Source organism: Fragaria vesca, linkage group LG6 (assembly GCF_000184155.1).
Source record: "Fragaria vesca subsp. vesca linkage group LG6, FraVesHawaii_1.0, whole genome shotgun sequence".
Taxonomy (NCBI): Eukaryota; Viridiplantae; Streptophyta; class Magnoliopsida; order Rosales; family Rosaceae; genus Fragaria; species Fragaria vesca.
The window spans coordinates 27,895,682-27,914,550 of record NC_020496.1 but is presented as its reverse complement, the minus strand read 5'-3'; the positions used below and the strand labels follow the sequence as shown (position 1 = coordinate 27,914,550).

At 40.7% G+C, this 18,869-nt stretch overlaps 4 protein-coding genes across 4 annotated transcripts; 1 reads left to right on the top strand and 3 right to left on the bottom strand.

Moving 5' to 3' along the window:
• On the bottom strand, window positions 1-3,118 carry LOC101310825. The gene is made up of 4 exons (XM_004305845.1): window positions 876-3,118; window positions 455-656; window positions 188-384; window positions 1-94 (listed from the first exon to the last, which is right to left on the bottom strand). The coding sequence occupies exons 1-4, from the start codon at window positions 3,019-3,021 to the stop codon at window positions 30-32; spliced, it is 2,610 nt and encodes an 869-aa protein (XP_004305893.1). The 5' UTR covers window positions 3,022-3,118; the 3' UTR covers window positions 1-29.
• Window positions 3,119-6,369: 3,251 nt separating this feature from the next.
• Window positions 6,370-7,689, bottom strand: LOC101305679 (scarecrow-like protein 23-like). Its single transcript, XM_004303893.1, has one exon. It carries the CDS (start codon window positions 7,687-7,689, stop codon window positions 6,370-6,372), a length of 1,320 nt encoding a protein of 439 aa, XP_004303941.1.
• Window positions 7,690-10,426: 2,737 nt separating this feature from the next.
• LOC101305387 (60S ribosomal protein L27-like) lies at window positions 10,427-11,070 on the bottom strand. Its single transcript, XM_004303892.1, has one exon. It carries the CDS (start codon window positions 11,006-11,008, stop codon window positions 10,601-10,603), a length of 408 nt encoding a protein of 135 aa, XP_004303940.1. The 5' UTR covers window positions 11,009-11,070; the 3' UTR covers window positions 10,427-10,600.
• A 2,566-nt stretch (window positions 11,071-13,636) lies between these two features.
• On the top strand, window positions 13,637-15,361 carry LOC101305088. The gene is made up of 5 exons (XM_004303891.1): window positions 13,637-13,992; window positions 14,147-14,196; window positions 14,314-14,633; window positions 14,870-15,010; window positions 15,119-15,361. The coding sequence occupies exons 1-3, from the start codon at window positions 13,843-13,845 to the stop codon at window positions 14,450-14,452; spliced, it is 339 nt and encodes a 112-aa protein (XP_004303939.1). The 5' UTR covers window positions 13,637-13,842; the 3' UTR covers window positions 14,453-14,633; window positions 14,870-15,010; window positions 15,119-15,361.
• The last annotated feature ends 3,508 nt before the right edge of the window (window positions 15,362-18,869 follow it).

The following is an 18,869-nucleotide window of genomic DNA, read 5'->3' as shown; positions in this document are numbered from 1 at the left end:
ATGAATTCTGCCCCTTCGGCTTAAGGACATCATGCCCTGCCTTCTTCTTTAACCACTTGCAGTCCATTAAAGAAAATCTCGTAATCATCAAATCCTGTACATTGATCAACATTCTAGTTAACATCAAACAGAAAAGAAATCATAACCCTAGATTGATATAATTCACAATTCATACAATCTTGGTTACCTGAACCCAAGTCTTCACCTTCGTCAACAGAAAGTTCCAAAAGCCTTGAATTATAAGAGGGTGGATCAAGTGCCTTCCAATCAGTATTTTCATCGTTTTCTAGGTACATTTCAGGCTCCGTTACCCAGTCTTCCACAACGCCAGTGTTTTCAAATGATATAGGATCCACATATGCATGCTCTTTGTTCTTATGAACCCTATAAGAAAATCGATTAGCAAAAAAATAACATTTACAAAACACAGCAATAGAGCTATTGGTTTCCTTACATCTGCCTTAGTTGTAGGTTGTACTGAAGAAATACAAAATCACTGAGACGTTGATGCTCTAAACTGTTCCTTGTCTTGTGCAACTGGTCAAAAGGAATCTGATTCTCCTTGCATTGAATTAAGCTGCAAGTTTGACTGAGAATATGAACTGCCAAGCGCGCCATATTTGGGCAACCACTGCCATATGTAGACCACCATTCAGCTGTTTAGAAAAAGAGAAAATTTAAAGAAATGAGCCCAAAGATGAAAGACCTAACAATCAACGACAATGACAGAGGCAATGGTACATCTAAGTATCTATCGTTCTATCCAATAAAACTTTTTTCTTAAAAGAAAATGCTTCTTTAGATCTGCATACAGTCCAGAAAATACAGAAACCATGTTTTAAGAAAAACAATGCAATTTAACTACAGATCCTCACCAGGAAGCAGAGTGTCTCTAGCTCTAATTGCCAAATTCCTCCCCATATCTCCAACAGCGTTTTGGTACAAGTTTATCTCTTTGCTAATTTCGTCTTGAACTTTCAAATCTGGAACCAATTTCTCTATGCAGTCAAACATCCTTGACATAATCACCTTGTGCATTTCTCCCTTGATGCTATAGAAAAATTTAGGATTAAGGTAAAAGCCAGCAGCATGAAGAGGGTGATCCCATAATTTTGCCCACCGGTAATCTATGATATTCCAGTAAGCTGTATATACTTCTTTCTTGACAAGTTCTCTCTTGATTGTTTCTTTTGCTCGATACATTCCACCAAAAACATATCCCATTGCTGCCTTCTTCTGGCTACCAACAATTCTCAAAACTTGCAGTAGTGGATTTGTAAATCGGGTGATCATAATGCACGAAGACCAAAATGTATGATTACTTAATAAATCCAGCATTGCTAATCCTTCTGGTGTTTTAGAATAGGGGCAGCCTTCCCATTCTTTTGAAGTAACCATAGTCTGCAAATTAAATTTAAGGTCAGCCATTTGTTTCAAAGTCATAAAGTCTGTAGCATACCGAGTTATTCCCAGCTTCACAATGTCATTTCCAAAAGTATACCTCCGCATCATATTCAAAATGACGACGTGTTTATAGATAAATCTTGTAACAGATCTAGCCTGTGCTATTATAGAGTTTATCCACTCAAATTTTCCAAAATCCTCAAGTATCGAATTTATGCACGCAGCAGCACAGGGAGACCAGTACAGCGTTGGGAATGTATCCATCAACCTCTTCCCAGCAACAACATAATGCTCTTCACTATTTGTAATCACTTGCAGAACACGCCTAACTCCAACTTCTTCCACTACTTGCTTAAGAATCTCATACAAAGCATCTGGAGAATTTATAAATGTAGAAGCATCCACAGATTTCAAGTATGTAGTTCCTTCAGGACAGTACACAGAGAAATTTAGCAATATCCTACCCTTTTCGGAGTTAAATTGGTTTACTAGAAGAGAGCAACCATTCCTTTCCCAAGAATTAGTGTGCTGATAAATCTCATTCTTAACTTCTTCAGCCGCATCATTCAGTATCCAACCCCGAAGATCATGATATGAGGGTGCTTTACTCTCCATTCCACCAGAGGCAATTGCATCAATCATTGGCTGAAAATAAAGAGAGTTCTTCACAGCATCCAGAGGAGCCTGAATTTCATATAGAAATCGTCCTATTGCCATCTGAATCTGCTGACTGTTCGCCTTTTCAACTTCACCATTGTTGCCAACAGTGCCAGCATTGGCAGCCATTGATCCATTTTCATCTCTAACCCTCTTCCTGTCATTTGTATTACTTGTGCCAACTTCTGCTTCATTTTCAAACAAATCTGAATCAGAATAACCAACTGATCTGCCTTTGGTGTTTCTGTAAAATGGACTTTGTACCGCACTACGAATAGGAGCTGGGACATAACTCAATTTGGTACCATTAACAGAACCAGAACCCAAACCGGCACTAGTAGCTACAAAAGAAGTTCCACCCCTCCACCCTACTCGTCTATCAACACCCTCCTCTCGATTTTCACATGAATTCGCTACTCCACCTTTTCTCCTTAGAGAATTACCCTTATACGAGTCGACTATTGCAAGAGACACATCACTCCTAAAAGAATTATCAACCTCAAGAGGCACATCAGTCAAATTATCACCAACCCTAATCCCATTATCAACCCTCATTCCCACATCTTCCTCCTGACTCACCAAATCGGACCCTCCAACCAATCTGCTATCCTCATTTTCAGCAAACACATTCCCTAATTCACTAAAACTATGACTCAGGTTCGTACCCAATTGACTCTTTCTCTGCCTAGAAGTTCCAACTTTTTCATCCAAGTTCTGCAGCATCGAAACCCGAACATCGGGAGGGACCTGATCACAAATAGGGCCATTTCCTTTTCTACCAGCAAGGTGAAATTTAAGCCTACTAATCCCTCCACCCTGGAACACTTTGCCACAATATAAACACTTCTTCACCTCAACTTTTGGGTCCCCAATTTTACTAAAAATTTGACAGTGCTTCCATCCTGGGTCTTGTTTGTGTGGGGAAATAGCTACGGGCTCAAAACCCTCCAAAGATGACATTTCTAACAGACTTGATGATCAATTGTTGACTACCCAGAAAATGCAGCATGCAATCAAAACAAAGCTGATAAAGGTTTGTGAATTGTGATCTGAATTCAGTAGGGAAGATATGACTTACTTGTCTTTGGTGATTTTGCTCTCAGTCGTTTTTGAGTGCGTTTGGCAAACAGAGAAATGGAGAAGGGTTTCTGTTTTTATACGTGGGAAGGACCCAAGCGTGCAACGTAAGAGCTCGATCCAGTTCTCTACTCATGACCAAACCAAAAGAACCTGGTTTTGTTTATCTGTTCTAGACAAGTGTAATGGCCCACCAATTTTAAGAATTGAAGCCCAGGAAACTTAAAAAGTGGCCCAAAGGCTTAGGTAGTGAGCATTTTCTCAATCGATTTTCGCTTTTACCCGTTAACCGCTGAGCATTACCCTACATTATCCCTAAACTCAAATTTCGTAAGATCAATGGTATTCCCGTCGCTTTTTTTTACAGAATGATTCATTCATGAAAAACAAAGACTACATCATCAAGGAGTATTAAGCGGCCTCATAATACTCAGAGCAATGGTATTCCTGTCGCTTTTGAAATTGAAATGACATGAAACTGTATAACTGAGATTTCTTTTTTCTTTTGTGAAATATAAATTGAAAAGAAAATAACAATGGATTGGGATTGTTGCTATAGTCTCTTTCGTTTTATCAGATAGAAAAGTGTAGCATGTGAACATAGAAAATGAGCAACATATGTATGGTCAGGGCTATGATGTGTTAATGTCTTTCAAAAAAACTTTTACTAAAACTTGAATGGCTCATTTTACCACTTTAAATCTTTAATAACACATTTTACCGCTTAAGGACTCATGTAGTAACTACGAATAATTACCACACTTAAGGACTCATGTAACCACTTTAAAGACTATATTAATACTTTAATAACTTATTTTACAACTTTACGATAATTATATACATGTCATGCATTAACACATGCATTGTAGAATTTCCTAGTATTTGATTATAAAGAAAATATATTAACAGATTGTAGAATTTCCTAATATTTGATTATAAAGAAAAGACGTGAAAACTTTACCTTACTAAACTTTAGTGTGTCTCTTTTGCTCCATAGAAATAGTAGGTAGGGTTTAAGAAAAATAAAACATTGTTCAGCTTGTTCGATGGCGCCAATGTGTCGACTTTGGCTTCTGGCCTCGTTGGTGTTGGTTGGCTGTGGCCAGACAAGCTGCCATGGATTGTTGGTGGTGTTGGACTTCAAAGGTTGCGTGTCTTAACAGAGGACAGGGATTTTTGCTTCTTTCACAACAAGGAGGCGATTGCATTTGTGGTACAAAGGCGGCCACAATCTAGAATGGGAGCGGAGTTAGACCCTCAAAGTTTTGAAGCAGCGTTCTGCGGCGGCGTCAAAAACGAAAACAATTTTGTGGTTTCATAGATTTATAGTGGTTCTTTGATTAGTCGATGGCTCTATGGCGGTGCATTGTGGCAGTCAAAATGGTTTACCAATCTCGTTGGTGGAACAAGTTACGTGTCTTGTGGTGGTCGGTGTGTTACTTCAGTGACGTTATTCTTGGGGGTCATCGGTTTTAATTTTGATATTGTCAAATTGTCAACATGAGAGTGGATTGTTTTTGCACGTGGTCTAGTGGTATATTTAGACACGGTGTTGATTAATAAAGGAAATTTGCTTGTTTTATTAGTGGCGGGGTTGCATCGTTACTCTCAAGATTGTGTAGCTCTTTTTTGGTGTAACATATGGTTAGGAGTTTAGTGTAATTGGCTCGTGCATGTTGCTTTTGTTAACAAACCCGTAATTGTGGACCTTTAAAAATGGAGGCCGTGGTGTAGTGACCACAATAATTCTAATGCGGTATAATTTTTTTTTTAGTTATTAATGCAATTTATTTATTCCTAAACAGAAAAAGAGGAGATGAAATATGTTACTACTATATCATGTTGTAAAATTTGTAATCATTACACAATTGATGGTATCTAGCTACTTATTTATTCTTGTTTCACTAAACTGTTTCATATTTATTCTTGTTAAATAAATTATTAATACGTAGTGCAAGAGCTATGAATTTATCATCTCCCTAATCGAGCAAAAAATGATATAACTACTTTGTCGGTAAGATTTAATTTATACTAATATCTTAAAAACATCATCAATAACAAATATAACATATTGTTTGAAAGTGTATTCTTGAATCTTGACAACTGAGTGCTCTTAAGATGTTGATTGGCAAACATATATCGGGATTACGATAAATTTTTGTTAGAACTCCATTGATCAACATGCGAGATCGATGAGAACAGTATATCTATGACTTCGTTAGGTGACTGGGAAACATGCTCATAACATGAGGGTAAAAACGAAAATACATTCCACTTCTCTTTCTTTTTATCCTTCAGTAACTTCTTATCTGAAATTTAGATTTTTAGCTTTGCCCTTTGTCATTGTCATTAACATTGGGGTTTAGGCTTTCAGGTCACCATCAGATATGAACAGGAGGAACTGAGCAACAGATGCCCTATTTCATCGCAAATCAGGAACTATGTCTCTGATAGTGGGATTTGCTTGAAGAGAAAAGAATGGAGCTGCAGGATATCTGAATACCAGACATAATAGGATAAGCTTTCGTTTTCTTCAGTACAGCTACATGTGCACTCTTTTGTCTTCACTGCTGGACTCTCTTTGCAATCATCCAATCTACACCAACCCAACAACTTACTCAATGCCTTCAATCCTCATCAACTCTCATCTACAACTTCAACTTATAGAGACACTCTCGACTACTTGAGTCCTTATAGAATTTTCGTAACTTGTAACATCAATGGTTTCTTCGACTTTTACACTACGATAACAAAAAACAAAAGAGAACTCAAAAAATACGTTATACTTTAAAATACCATGAAAATTTCCGTAATAATATGTCCTAAAGTCTTGTTTATATTGAGCACACCAAACAGGACAAGTCTTTGTTTCATTTTCTCTATTGAGTTTCCAAATATTCTTCCATCTTGATTGCAACTTCCCACCCAATCAGCCCCATGACAATGCCAAACCTTAATATAAACTTTTGTTAATGAATTAAACAATTGCAACTACCTAAGAATGCATTTGATTCTCACTAGAATATCATCATCTATAGAAAGATCCCATGAACAATGGGCCTTCATCTAAAAAAATGAACAAAAACTAACTACATGTTTTTGAGTTCTTCAAAGAATTACAGCATAGTGAAAACACAAGGAACAAAAAAAGAAAATGAAATTCCCTTTGCCCCCAATTACCAACATTGCTTGATGGTATCGAAATAATCGACCAGGGGAAGTCAAAGTAATTCAATCGGACGGCTGCCAGGCCGAGGCGGTGAGCAAGGAAAGATCCTTCCAGCCCAATTTCAAGCACCCATTCTCCTCCACCAACGTGTACCCTTTCCAAGGGAACATCCCAAGCAACAAGCTGGCCTGGGCGGCCGGGTTACCGCCAAGAGAAACGGGCCGGAACCCGACCCGCTTCAACTCCTCCCCCCATCTCTCCACCTTCACCTCCCCAGTCCTCTTGGGCCCACCCACGGCCAGTATGTTCCTTATCTCGCACCCGAACAGCTGCTGCTCCACCATATGCCTCTCTAGGCTGTCCGCATTCAACCCGTCCCCGAGCGCGTCGAACAACGCGCTGTAGTAATGCAACGCCTCCACGAACCGCCCTAAGAAGCTCCCGCTGTGGCTCAGGTCCTGCTCCACCACCGTGATCAGCTTCGGCCGCAGCAGGCTCAACGACCTCAGCGTCGCCAGGTCACTCCCCGTCACGTCATACAGGCAATGGTGCATCCAGTGCACCACCGTGGCCTCGGAGGACCTAATTCCAAGTTGACTCAGCTCCGCTACGCTTCCGATTTTGCCCTCGAGCGGATGGAACTCGAAGGGCAGGCCGAGGGAGCTCGCGAAGTCCGCCAGCCTCCGGCCTGTGGACTCGAGTAGCTCGGTGGAGGATCCGAACCCGGTAATTCGCATTGACCGGATCTTCTTTGACCGGGAGGCCAGGATGTGGAACAACCCTGGCCACTGGAGCCCCTGCATTATATCCAAGTCGATGACGTGGACGTGATCCTCCCCCTCCAGCGCCTGGAAAATCGCCTGGTTCGCCGTGAAATGAGAGAACTTGACTAGCGGGCTGATGGAGTTGTACGACTGGAGCGCGTTGAAGATCCTCTGCGACTGCGCCGCCGTTAGGGTTTTGGTGGTCAGAGGCGAGTAGGTCCCCAAGCAGGAGCTGATCACGCGCGTCTGCAGCGCGTGTGCGAAGTACGCGCCGACGCGCTCCGGCGAGGACCCGAACGGCGACGACAGCTCGGAGATCTCCGGAAGGAGGTCGCTCGCGTCGTGGAGGTTATCCATGGCGACGCACTCGGCGCATTGTAGGAGAAGGCCGAGGAGTTTGAGCCCGGCCGACTCGCCCTCGGCGACGGGCTCGACCGGCTCGGCCGTCGGCTCGCGGGAGAAGGTGGGGCGCTTGGTGGTGAAGGAGGAAGGGTCATCGGCGGCGGAATCGGGGTCGTCGCGGTCGACGCGCTTGGTCTTCATGGAGGAAGAAGAAGACGAGGTAGGGTTTTTAGGGTTGGTGACGATTGGGGATTGGGGGACTAAGCTCTGAAGCATGACTGGGGATGAGAAAGAGAGCAGAGAGAGAATATAGAGGAAGAGGAAAGCTTCGAGGGGATGGAGACAAATCAAAAGGCTGTTACAGAGAGATTTGCAGAGATGGAGTGTCAGAGAGAAAGAGAAAGAAGAAGGGAGAAGGGTGTGTTGTGTTTGGGAATAGAGAAAGAAGGAAAGTTTGACAACTTTCGAGTGGTGCGTGTCAGTTGGCACGTGTGGGGGGTTGTCGTCGACGTCGTCGTTAGGTGGTGGTGGTGGTGGTGCTACGTCTGGGGTTGTCGTTAAGTCCGTTGGTTGTGTTGGGGGGGTTTAGGGGAGAATAAGCCCTGGATTAGTTGGTTTAATTATTGGTTTGAGGGTTTGTTTAATTGGCTATCATTGGTTTCTCGGACTTTGTTTTGGGAAGATTTAAGGGGGGTGGGGACTTGGGAGGCTTGTCTTTGGGTGTTGACGTTGATATGTGTTATTGTTAACTGGTTCTCTTCTCACTTATCATGGAGAAGATGATGATTATTTTTAGTCTTGTTTGAAAGGTTGAAGATGATTTATATGAAAAATGGTACAGGGGTGTGGAACTCTAGAATGCTCTCAATCGTTACACAGATAAAACGCCTTCTTAGAGGTGTTTTAATAATATCTGAGGGTGTTCTTGCCTTCATGGCCTAAACATAAGCTTTGGTTCTACCACCAATAATTCAAGTTTTTTTTTCTTTTTCTTTCTGGACAATCATTCCTTGTTTAATTATTGCTGCTGGCCATGTCAGTTTTCATTCTACAATGACTTGAAGCCTATCAAGCAAAAGATCAAAACCTACACTTGCTGAGGGAATATATTAGGTACCCTAAACAAAGTCATGTATCAACTACTATAGGGCCGGTAACGGAAAATTCATAGTTCCGACCTACGAGTCCATCTTCTACGTCGGTGTAGTCTATCCTCAAAGAAACTTGGAACAATGACTCCAAAACCAAGCCTCCTGCAAGCCAAGACCAAGAAACTTGGAACAATGACTCCAAAACTTCAAAGGGCTGCCCTTCAAACTTCAAAGTAGTATAACCCCGAATTCTAGTTGTAGGAGCAAGAGAGGAAATTATAGCTAGCCAATAATAGCCAAAAAAATCTCAGTCCGCCAATGACATTTTTGGAAATTTTTTGTCATGAACGGGTGGACCCAAATGCGAAGTCTACGCATTCACTTTCCAGTTTCCACACATACCACTTTTGACACTGCAGGCTAATCATGTGAGGGCCTCTGTATTTTTACTTGTTTGACAATTCAAGCTCAAATCTTAGCCCCAGATATTATCCAGTATAATAACAGGCTGTAGAACCTCACATCGCCTATCCTCCAACAATGAACATGAAAAGAACCCAACATTACCATTCAACAGAATGCAAGATGAATACAGAGCACATCCCGGGCATGCCAGAAAATTGAGGTTTGACACGGAACAAGACAAACATCAAGGACATGAAAACAGTTCAGACTCGCACTTGGCTAACCCTAAGCTTAGAATAGTTACCAGAAATATTAAGATGCTATCAATCCACCAAAGAAAATCAAAGACCAAGGAGCAATAGGAATTCCGAGTCAAAAAATTGATGTCAAACAAAATACAATTTGACAAGAAACCATAACGCTATACAACTGTGATTAACTTGTGTCAAAAATACATCAATGTCAGACTTCAATCTTAGAAACATAGCAGGAACCTTGAAAGGAAGTTGTCGGAAAAGGGAAAAAACTCGAAAGAAGGTTGCAACAGTGACAAGAAATGAGATAGTCTCAAGTCACACAACAATTCAACAATAACCTGCTATGATCCAACAAAACTAAGGCATAACACCAATCAATTGGAGGTTGTACAATTAGCACAATCTCATAAGGAATTATGCATCTTCCATGTTATATGCATTCGCAGCCAACCAATATCAAGCTAGGTATTCTCAACCAATCAATATCAAGCTAGGTATGTAACAATACCACATTTGTTACATATACTGTTAACAATATAGGGACTGGAGATGATCATGCCATTCAATATCTGACCAAAAGAACTCAACTTGGCAAAACTACATCCTTTACTCGTGAATTTCAACACCGGTATCAGTTTCCTACTAAAATCAATTCAGCCAACGAGCACAAACATTTCAGGACATAAAATCACTACCAGTCTTAACAACTCCAGTTATATGCTGAAACTCAAGCTCAGATTGACTTTGACTATTAATTATTGTTGAGAAATTCGAAACCAAAGTTAACAACTATGAAAAGAACAAAACACCCCTCATCCAGGCAATCTTGTAAACCAAGAGAGGCATGAAGACAAAACCGTAATGGTCAGAGTAGCCTAAGCTGCTCAACAAAAGTACACCATCAACAAAACCCTAATCCTCAATCCAAAATCTACTTGCAATGCACAAACAGTTGCCACAATACTCATACATTGCAATAGAGCAAACCAGTTTTAAGATGCCTAAAGCCCAAAACCCATGCAATCAACAAATGCAATAATTACTCTACACCACAATACAATAATAATAATTTATCTCATGAAATTTGCAAATCCTGCTCCTCTAATAACCACAAATCCACAAACCACATCTCCAAAACCCTAAACCACAATCTCATGGAGTAAATCAACCACATTTTTAAACGAATCGCACAACAAACAAGAACAACTCGTAATCTAAATCTGCAGGTAAATTAAACAAAACCGATGTGCCCAAATAGAATATCTCAGCAATAACAACTAAATAAAACTAGACATTGTTTAGCAACCCATCATAATAATAGTCTTCCACACAGGTTCTATTCCGAAACAGTAAATACTAAAATCAACTGGAAAAATTAAAAAGCGCAAAGCCATAACCATTTTCCAGAGACGACGCCGTTTTCGCTTGCAGGGCTCAGAACCTGAGCTTGGTGAAGAACCACCTGTTCTTCCCGGTCTTGAACCTCTCCTCGAACCTCTTCTTGGTCTCCTTCAAGGCGGTGACCTTCTTGTCCTTGCTGGTGAGCACGTCAGGGGTGACGACCTCCTTGAGATCCACGTCCAGAGTGTAGCGCGTGGGCATCAGATGCTGGTAGTTCACGAGCTTCACGAACGGCTTCACCCTCGACTTCTTCGCCGTCTTCTTCGCCGAGTCCTTTCGGATCACCTTGCTGGGGTACTTCTTGATGCCGGCGACCAGGCAATGGCCGTAGGCGCGGTCGCGAGTGCCGTCGTCGAAGGCCTTGACGATGACGCCCTTGCGGCCGGCGTAGCGACCTTGGAGAAGGATCACGGCCTTGTTGGGTTTCAAGAACTTCACCATGGTGACGGCGGCGCTGCTCTTCTTTCTCTCTCGCTCAAATCTCACGAAGCTCTCAAGCTCGGAAGTGTAGCAGCCAAACCTGCTTGTGAGAAATATATAGTAGGAGACGGCGGATAGAAACCCTAGTTAGTTTTGGGCTGGGCTTTTGTAAATAGGGGTTGTTTTTATAGGGTTTAATTTTGATGATGAAACACTTTCCATTTTGGCTTTTGTCGATTCAATACTGGGCTTGGATTTAGGGGCAATTCCAGTTAGTTGGTTTGCTAACTTTTTGTTTTTACGATTCGGTGAAAGTGCTTTTCCACACTTATGTTTAACGTATCCGAAGTCGTACATGCAAAATCAAAGTATCATATGTTGTTCTCAAATCTCAATTTTTATGTGACAACTATATATATATATATATACACACACACACATAGAGGGAGAGGATGTGAAACGGACGTTCGCACTCCGGCTTAAAGTGCGGATGTCGACCGTTCTCTGCCGTCTCACGCTGGCGACGGTTTCTCTCCTTCTCGGACAACAGCACAAGCTTCCAGGACGGCTTCTCTCTTTCTAAGACTGGCCGGTGACAAGTTTTCCGGCCAACCTTGATCAATCATGGTGTTTTCCGTCTAGAGTTTCAATCCGGCCGGAAAACTTGTCGCCGGCCAGTCCTGGAATGAGAGAAATCGTCTTGGAAGCCTGTGCTGTGGTTTGGGAAGGAGAGAAGCCGTCGCCGACGTGAGATGGCGGAGAACAGACGACGTCCGCACTTTAAGCCGGAGTGCGGACGTCCGCTTCACATCCTCTCTCTGTGTGTTCATCTTATAGTTCTTATATTTTTTCTTTCACAAACATCTTATAGAAACTCAATTGAAATTCATCTAATTTGAGTTGTAAGACATCAGAGGCAACTAAAAATTTGATTGTTGTATGTTTATAGTGGCGGGAGGCGGAATGAAACCCTACCTCGGGTACTATGATAGGATCAGGATTCATAAATGAAAATTAAATAATAAAATTGCAAGTGTCCTATATTCTAATGAGCATGAGAAATAAACTGTTATAATAGGCATTTTGTTTTATGACGAGACTTGTGACCGCATTACTAAAACTTTTGAAGTTTGAGTTGTTGGTCATCCACTTAGTCATCTAGATTACTGCATCTTAAACTAAGATTTTATGCACCATTACACACGACCAATAGACAAAAATTTGGAAAAAGTGACTGTAAGCAAACACTGTCCATCTTGGCAATCTTCTTGGCCTGAGTACGTCCGGGTACTCCTTGTTTCTGAAACTTGACCATGGCAGTTGTGGCAAGTATCAACTAGACCTCAAATTCAAGCTCACAGCCAAAGATCATTTGTCAAATAATTTTAGTATTCCGCTTTGGTTTAGTCTCCTTATCTAGTCATCCTCATCCAATTTGGTAATGCGAATATGTTTGAAAATGAGACCACAATGATAATCCACAGTCGGAAAAGTTGCCCGAAAACATCGCCGTTCTGGCGTTCTCGTATTATTGGATAAGATGACCATATATACAATAAAATTAAAAAAAAATCAACCGTAAACTAGTGGCCACTAAGATGGACGATATCTATCAATCAATCAGTAAAGTTTGATCGAGTATCCAACGGAAAAGGTCCATGATTTACATAATTCAAAAACTACAAGAGAAGAATAAACACATCAAATATACAAAAGGAAATCAGATACATCCATGGATAGCCTTCAAAAGCAAGCATCCAACATACAACAGCAACACAAGGCAGCACAGCAGCCCTTCCAGAAGCCATCGCCCTTGGACTTGGTTTCGGCACGACCGTCGCTATGGGGCACCTCGGAGCCGTCTACCGTGGTGGGATAGCCGGCAGGAGGCGGCGCCTGGACGTAAGGTCCCTGCTGAGAAGCCGGAGCGGTGTACGCAGCTGCGGAGTTATTAGTACTTGATGAACTCATGATGGTATAAGATATGAATTAACTTCGAATGTATTGATCAGGTGGAGTAGCTTCAAATATATTTGCTTGCAGAGGGTTGAGGGTTTGAGGTTGTTGGGTGGATATGATAGGTGAACAAGAAGAGGGGATTATCGATTATATATAGAGAATGGAATTGGTGGAGTGGTTGTTTCGAAGAAGGTGGTGGTGGGTTTTACGCGGCGGGTATGATGTCGCGTGGGGTTTGTAGGGCAGTTTTAGACAGACGACACCCCGACACCATAGCTATTATGAGTCAAAAGCTTACGATGCAAGGCAGGATATTGTAGTAAGCAAATGATATTATTTGTCAAATTATTTTAGATATTTGGCTTGGCGACACGTGTTTTACAGCGGATACTTTTAAGAACATCAAACTTGGCATATGCAGATGTTAAATTGAAATTTTGTCAAAGTTAATTAATGTCGTATAATTAGTACTAAATGAGTATTTGTTTTAAAAATAAAGGAAAAATTCCTAATAGTCCTAATTATGTGAATTTTTTTCCACTAATAAAATCAAATTTTAAAATTCCCATCAGCCTAGACACTGTTAGAGTGTTAATGTGTTATTCACGCAAACAAAGTTTTCAACATTATACTTATTTTTGCTGACCATAACACCCTCCTTTTTCCCGATCTCTCCTCTCTCTTCCTTCTCTGTCTTCTACAGATCTCTCTCTCTCTCTCTCTCTCTCTCTCTCCTCTCCTCTAGCTGCAAAGATCTAACCAGAGAGAGGAGATAGTCGTTGACGGCAAGGAATAGGTTAGTGAAGCCCCAGTCGGCGTTGAAACCGTCGACGCTCGGTGAGGCCCAATTCGGCGTTCGCATCATTCTCAATACGGCGTTCACTTCAAATCCATTTATGGTTCTCAGTCTAGCATCGTCCTTCTCAATCAAAAAACTTCGACCCAACGACCGTCCTCATCATCTGAGTCCGATCTACTTCGAGTTCGGACCACACCGGCGCCAATCCAAGGATTCTCTCTCCTATTCCAACCTCTTCAACCTTGAGGTACCTCAATTATCCTCCTTCTTTGTTTTCTGATCCGGCACGTTCTTGTTAGACTTTGTAATGTCGAATTTGATTGTGTTTTACTTTTGGTTCATGTAATGGGGTGGGGTCAATATGTATTCGATATTCAACAATTTTTCCTCTACTTTTGCAGGGTAATGGTCTTTCAGATGAGCACATGCATCATGATGAGTCTGCCGAGCAGTATGTCTTCTTGTGTTTCTTATGTGCATATGTATCAATTACTACAGTCCCATAATTATGATTGCTTATAATGGGTATACTCTGTTTGATCTATATTTGGTGTGCCTCCTATTGCAGTTCCTCTCTAGTCGCATCTCATGGTGATCCTCTTGATTCTGAGCTTGTTGTTTCTATAAATGGTGATGACTTGAAGCAACAAGAAGAGGAATCTAGACGTAGAATTGAACTCGATCAAGGAAGAGGAAAGAAAGCTTGAAGAAACTTTGGAGTATCAGGGACAAATTGAGAAGGAAGCTAAGTAGAAGCAGTTTGCTGAGCAAAGTAAGAAATCTACTCAAACACATCCGGATAAAGTGATAGAGAAACTGCAGGATGTTAATTTTGAGCCTTGTGCCAATGATCAAGATATGCACGAGCCACTCAAGCCATATGTGCAGGTAAGTGTTGTTACACCATGCCCTACCTTTTTGTGTCTACCACTCAATAATAATTGATATGATTATTACGACAACAGTAGTTAGGATGAGAGCAAGGTAGCCAAGGTTCTGTAATTGCTCCTCTGAGTCTTCTTTATCTTTTTGGTGTTCTGCGAATTATTTTATGAATTATGGTAGAGAATCATATTCAATATTCAATATTAATGGTGATCTAATGACATAATTACATTAAATAGGTGGTGGATGGATATGAGGTTAGCAAAGAAGTTGTCCTTCAGCAGAGACATATTGATGGGGTGCTTCTTTTGGTCATTTGTATAGTGTCTGAACCTCATTTCAGCAATTTCAGGAAATTGATGGTGTCTATGATATTTATGGTACTCTAGATGAACTAGAGCTATTCACATCTGTTTGAAATGAATAAATTAGCATAGCATGTATGTTTCGTTTTAATCATTGTTATTGGTGTTGAAATGTGATTATAGGTATTGCGAGGTTGAGGCTTTACTGCAATGTTATTGACCATGTCGGTGATGAAGTGAATATGCAGTTCCTTATTGGATATTCTTTGTGACAAAGGAGGGAATCAATATGGTTGGGGTAATGAGGATAATTAATAATGAGGGTGAAACGATAATGTAATTTTGTACAGTGATTAAGGTAGGTCTTTTGTATTTTTGTATGACTTGGCTCTATTATAATATAATTTTCATGTTGGGATGAGATCTATTGAGGGGAATAAATGTTTACTGCCCTTGATAGACCCTCTACTGTCTCCAATAGACCTCCTACTGCCCCCAATAGACCCCCGACAAACCCCATACTGCTCCTAATAGACCTGTAACGAATCTCTTATTGCTCTTAATAGACCCCTATTGCCCCCAATAGACCTCCCGATGAACCCCCTACTGCCCTCAATAGACCCCTCGATGAACCCCTTACTGCCCCCAATAGACCCCCCCTACGAACCTCCTACTGCCCCCAGTAGGAGGTCTTACTGCCCCCAATAGGTGGTCCTATTGCCCTCAGTAGAATGTCCTAGTAAAGGAATATTATGCTATTTGTGTATGTCATATTGTCCTTCAATTAGGGCATCAAGAGTCACTTGCTTTCATTCTTTTGGTGTAGATTTGGATATAAGTTATTTTCTCAGTCTTACATCTTATAGAATATTATAGAGACTCCACTTCTTTCATTTCAATACATTTCTTGATACATGTATACCTTATATCTTAAGTTCAAGGGTTCTACTGCCCCTAGTAGGAGGTCTTACTGATTCCAATAGGAGGTCATACTGCCCCTACTGCCCCTAATAGGAGGTCCTACTGACCCCAATAGGTGGGCATATTGCCCTCAATAAGGACCTGTTATAAGTAACTAAAGCACAACGGCCCCCGAAGTCCCGTCAATGGTCTCAGAAGCTCGGTCAACGATCGCCGGAGTCCCGTCATTGTCCCCCGGAGTCCAGTCAATGATCCCCGGAGCTCGGTCAAAGGTTACCGGAGTCTGGTCAACGTCATTGGTCTTGAGAATCCGGTCATAAAAACTTTATTTTTGATGAAGTATAAAGTGTATAGACAAAGAGATAGCAAGAGAATCATCATCTTATTCATTGATATGAGCCCTTTATATAAGGAATTACACAATACCAATATGGTAATATGGTAAGGATATGAATACATAGATCTAGTCTAACTACATATCCTATTGGCATAAGGCCAAGACACACATAAAGAATATCTAGAAAGATATGGAATATCCTAGAACACTCCCCTTTGTGCCGCGCGCTGATATGCCGATGGTGCTGATCTGTTGCCTCGTCAAAAACCTCGTCAAGTCACAAAAACCCTGTGGGAGAAAAACTGAACCTTGATCGTGGGAGAAAAACTGAACCTTGATCGTAGGAGAAAAAGAGTACAACGCACCCTTCACATTTGATAGTAACATGTATGTATGTGTTAGACTCCCTCTGAAGTTTACACCTCCCCCTGATCTTTACATCAATCATAAGGCTCTTCCTGATTTTTACTAATCACAGAAGTTTCAACAACTTAGCATGTCAATGCTCTTTAACATGTCTTCAAATGTGGCATTGGGCAATGATTAACTAAATCATGCCGTATTGTCCTCAAATGATCTTTTACACTTAGATCTTGAGGAGAAGGCCGCTTGTGAACTCAAAACATAAGTTCGTGCAGGAAATCAGATTTTCGCGCAGCATGACCTTCAGTTACTAGAACAGTCATAACTTCCTCTAAGAAATACATATGAATGAACCGTAAACGGTTTTGGAAACTAGACTCATTTAGCTTTCTAACCGTATATTACACACGTTCTGGTTCGTCAGGAGCTATTCACAAAGTCCCGTTGAAGTTGACTGTTTTGCCAAAATCAGATTTTCGGACAGATTCGTCCTACTTTACGAAAACGGCCATAACTCACTCAATATGATAGGTATGATCAAATGGTTGGTGTCTCTGGAAAGTAGACACATAGATATTTCCAATGGTACCAGTTTCACCATTTTCCAGTGAGTGAGGTTTCCTGTAGGTCCTGTGGAAGTTGACCTACAAAACTTGGCAGATTCTAATTTCACTTTTGATGTGTCTTTCTTATGTAGGGATAGAATAAGCCTCGACATTTCATACCATTAAGTATTGAAAAAGGAGTTACTGCCATTACATTGGCATTGCGTGGGCGCATAGCTACACTTAGATTTACAACTTTTCATAGCGAATGAGATGTCAAGTCTTTCGTATTGTGTTGAGTACATTAATGCGTCTTATTGTACTTAGATGATAACTCCATCTCTTAACACATATTTGTCATTTTGCTTTAGACAAAACAACGGATCTCTCTTTAGACTTTGACTAATCATGGGAGTATATGTAGGCCTCACTAGTTATAGAGCGCCTAAGTCGATTGATGGAAAATCATCATCAATACAGTCATCGAGTGCCTTATCGAGACCGTGTCTTCCCAAGATCTTTTTCTTCGGATGTTGATACATATTGGCATCAAGAATCCATGTAAATCCGGAATGAACACGCAAAAGCATAATTCACCATATCCCTTTCAAATCAAGTAGAGTCCATGTGCGTTTTAATACCTTTACCAAACGCGTGCTCCTGTGGTCTGGAGCCACTTGATTCGGATGAATGAAGTCTATTCAAGACATTCATGCATATCTCTGATCCCGTAGAGATGTTTTTATGACCACATTTATAAGCTGCATGTTCAGTTATTTGGAAACTACCAAATTGACAAAGTAATGGAGTTCAATGACATCCATTAATTACGAGAGAATATCTCATAGTAGTCGATCTCAGTGCGTGTTAGTGAAAGACCTTGCGCCATAAGGTGAGTCTAAACTCTTGTTCTCACTACGCTATCTAACAAAGACATAGTTGATAGGGTTTAGCTTGCGGTGTCGGCATCACCTACCCAAGGACCTATCTCTTTGTTAATGCTGGATCGCATCTTTCCATTAGGTCAATCAACTAAGTTGATATCCATCAACGAATGGTGGTTCGATAGTAGACTCATTATCCCACGTCCTCATGTACACTAGTGTAATACTTGTAGAGATCTCTATATAGATTGGATTTGACATTGAGGCGTCCCACAACGATAATCACAATCCAGAACCTCCGGTTTTGGTTTTTAGAGTTTGGGAAAAAAATGATGGGCTATTAGTTATAAACTTAGAACAAAGTGCATGATAACATGATGAAGAATAAAGTGTAGAGACAAAGAGATAGCAAGAGAATCATCATCTTATTCATTGATATAAGCCCTTTATATAAGGAATTACAAAATACCAATATGGTAAGGATATGAATACACAAATCTAGTCTAACTACATATCTTATTGGTATAAGGTCAAGACAGACATAAAGAATATCTAGAAAGATACAGAATATCTTAGAACAAAATCTTATATTTTTATATATTTTTGTGTATATGTTCAAAATAGGGGTACTATATCATTTTTTATACTTTCCTTTAACGCAGCTCTTGCTCACACAAGCTAGAATTGCAAGAGAGACCAGGTCAACTTGTCAAAAGTCATAGTGGGAGTGCGAATCAATTATCTGCCATTTTTGTTTGTTTTTTTTTAAGATTTATGCATGAAATTTTGAATAAAAAAAAAATTATGCATGAAATTATTCTATTTACCAAACGTGAAATCATTTTATTATCAACCATTATTGTTTTTGAAATAATCTTTACGAC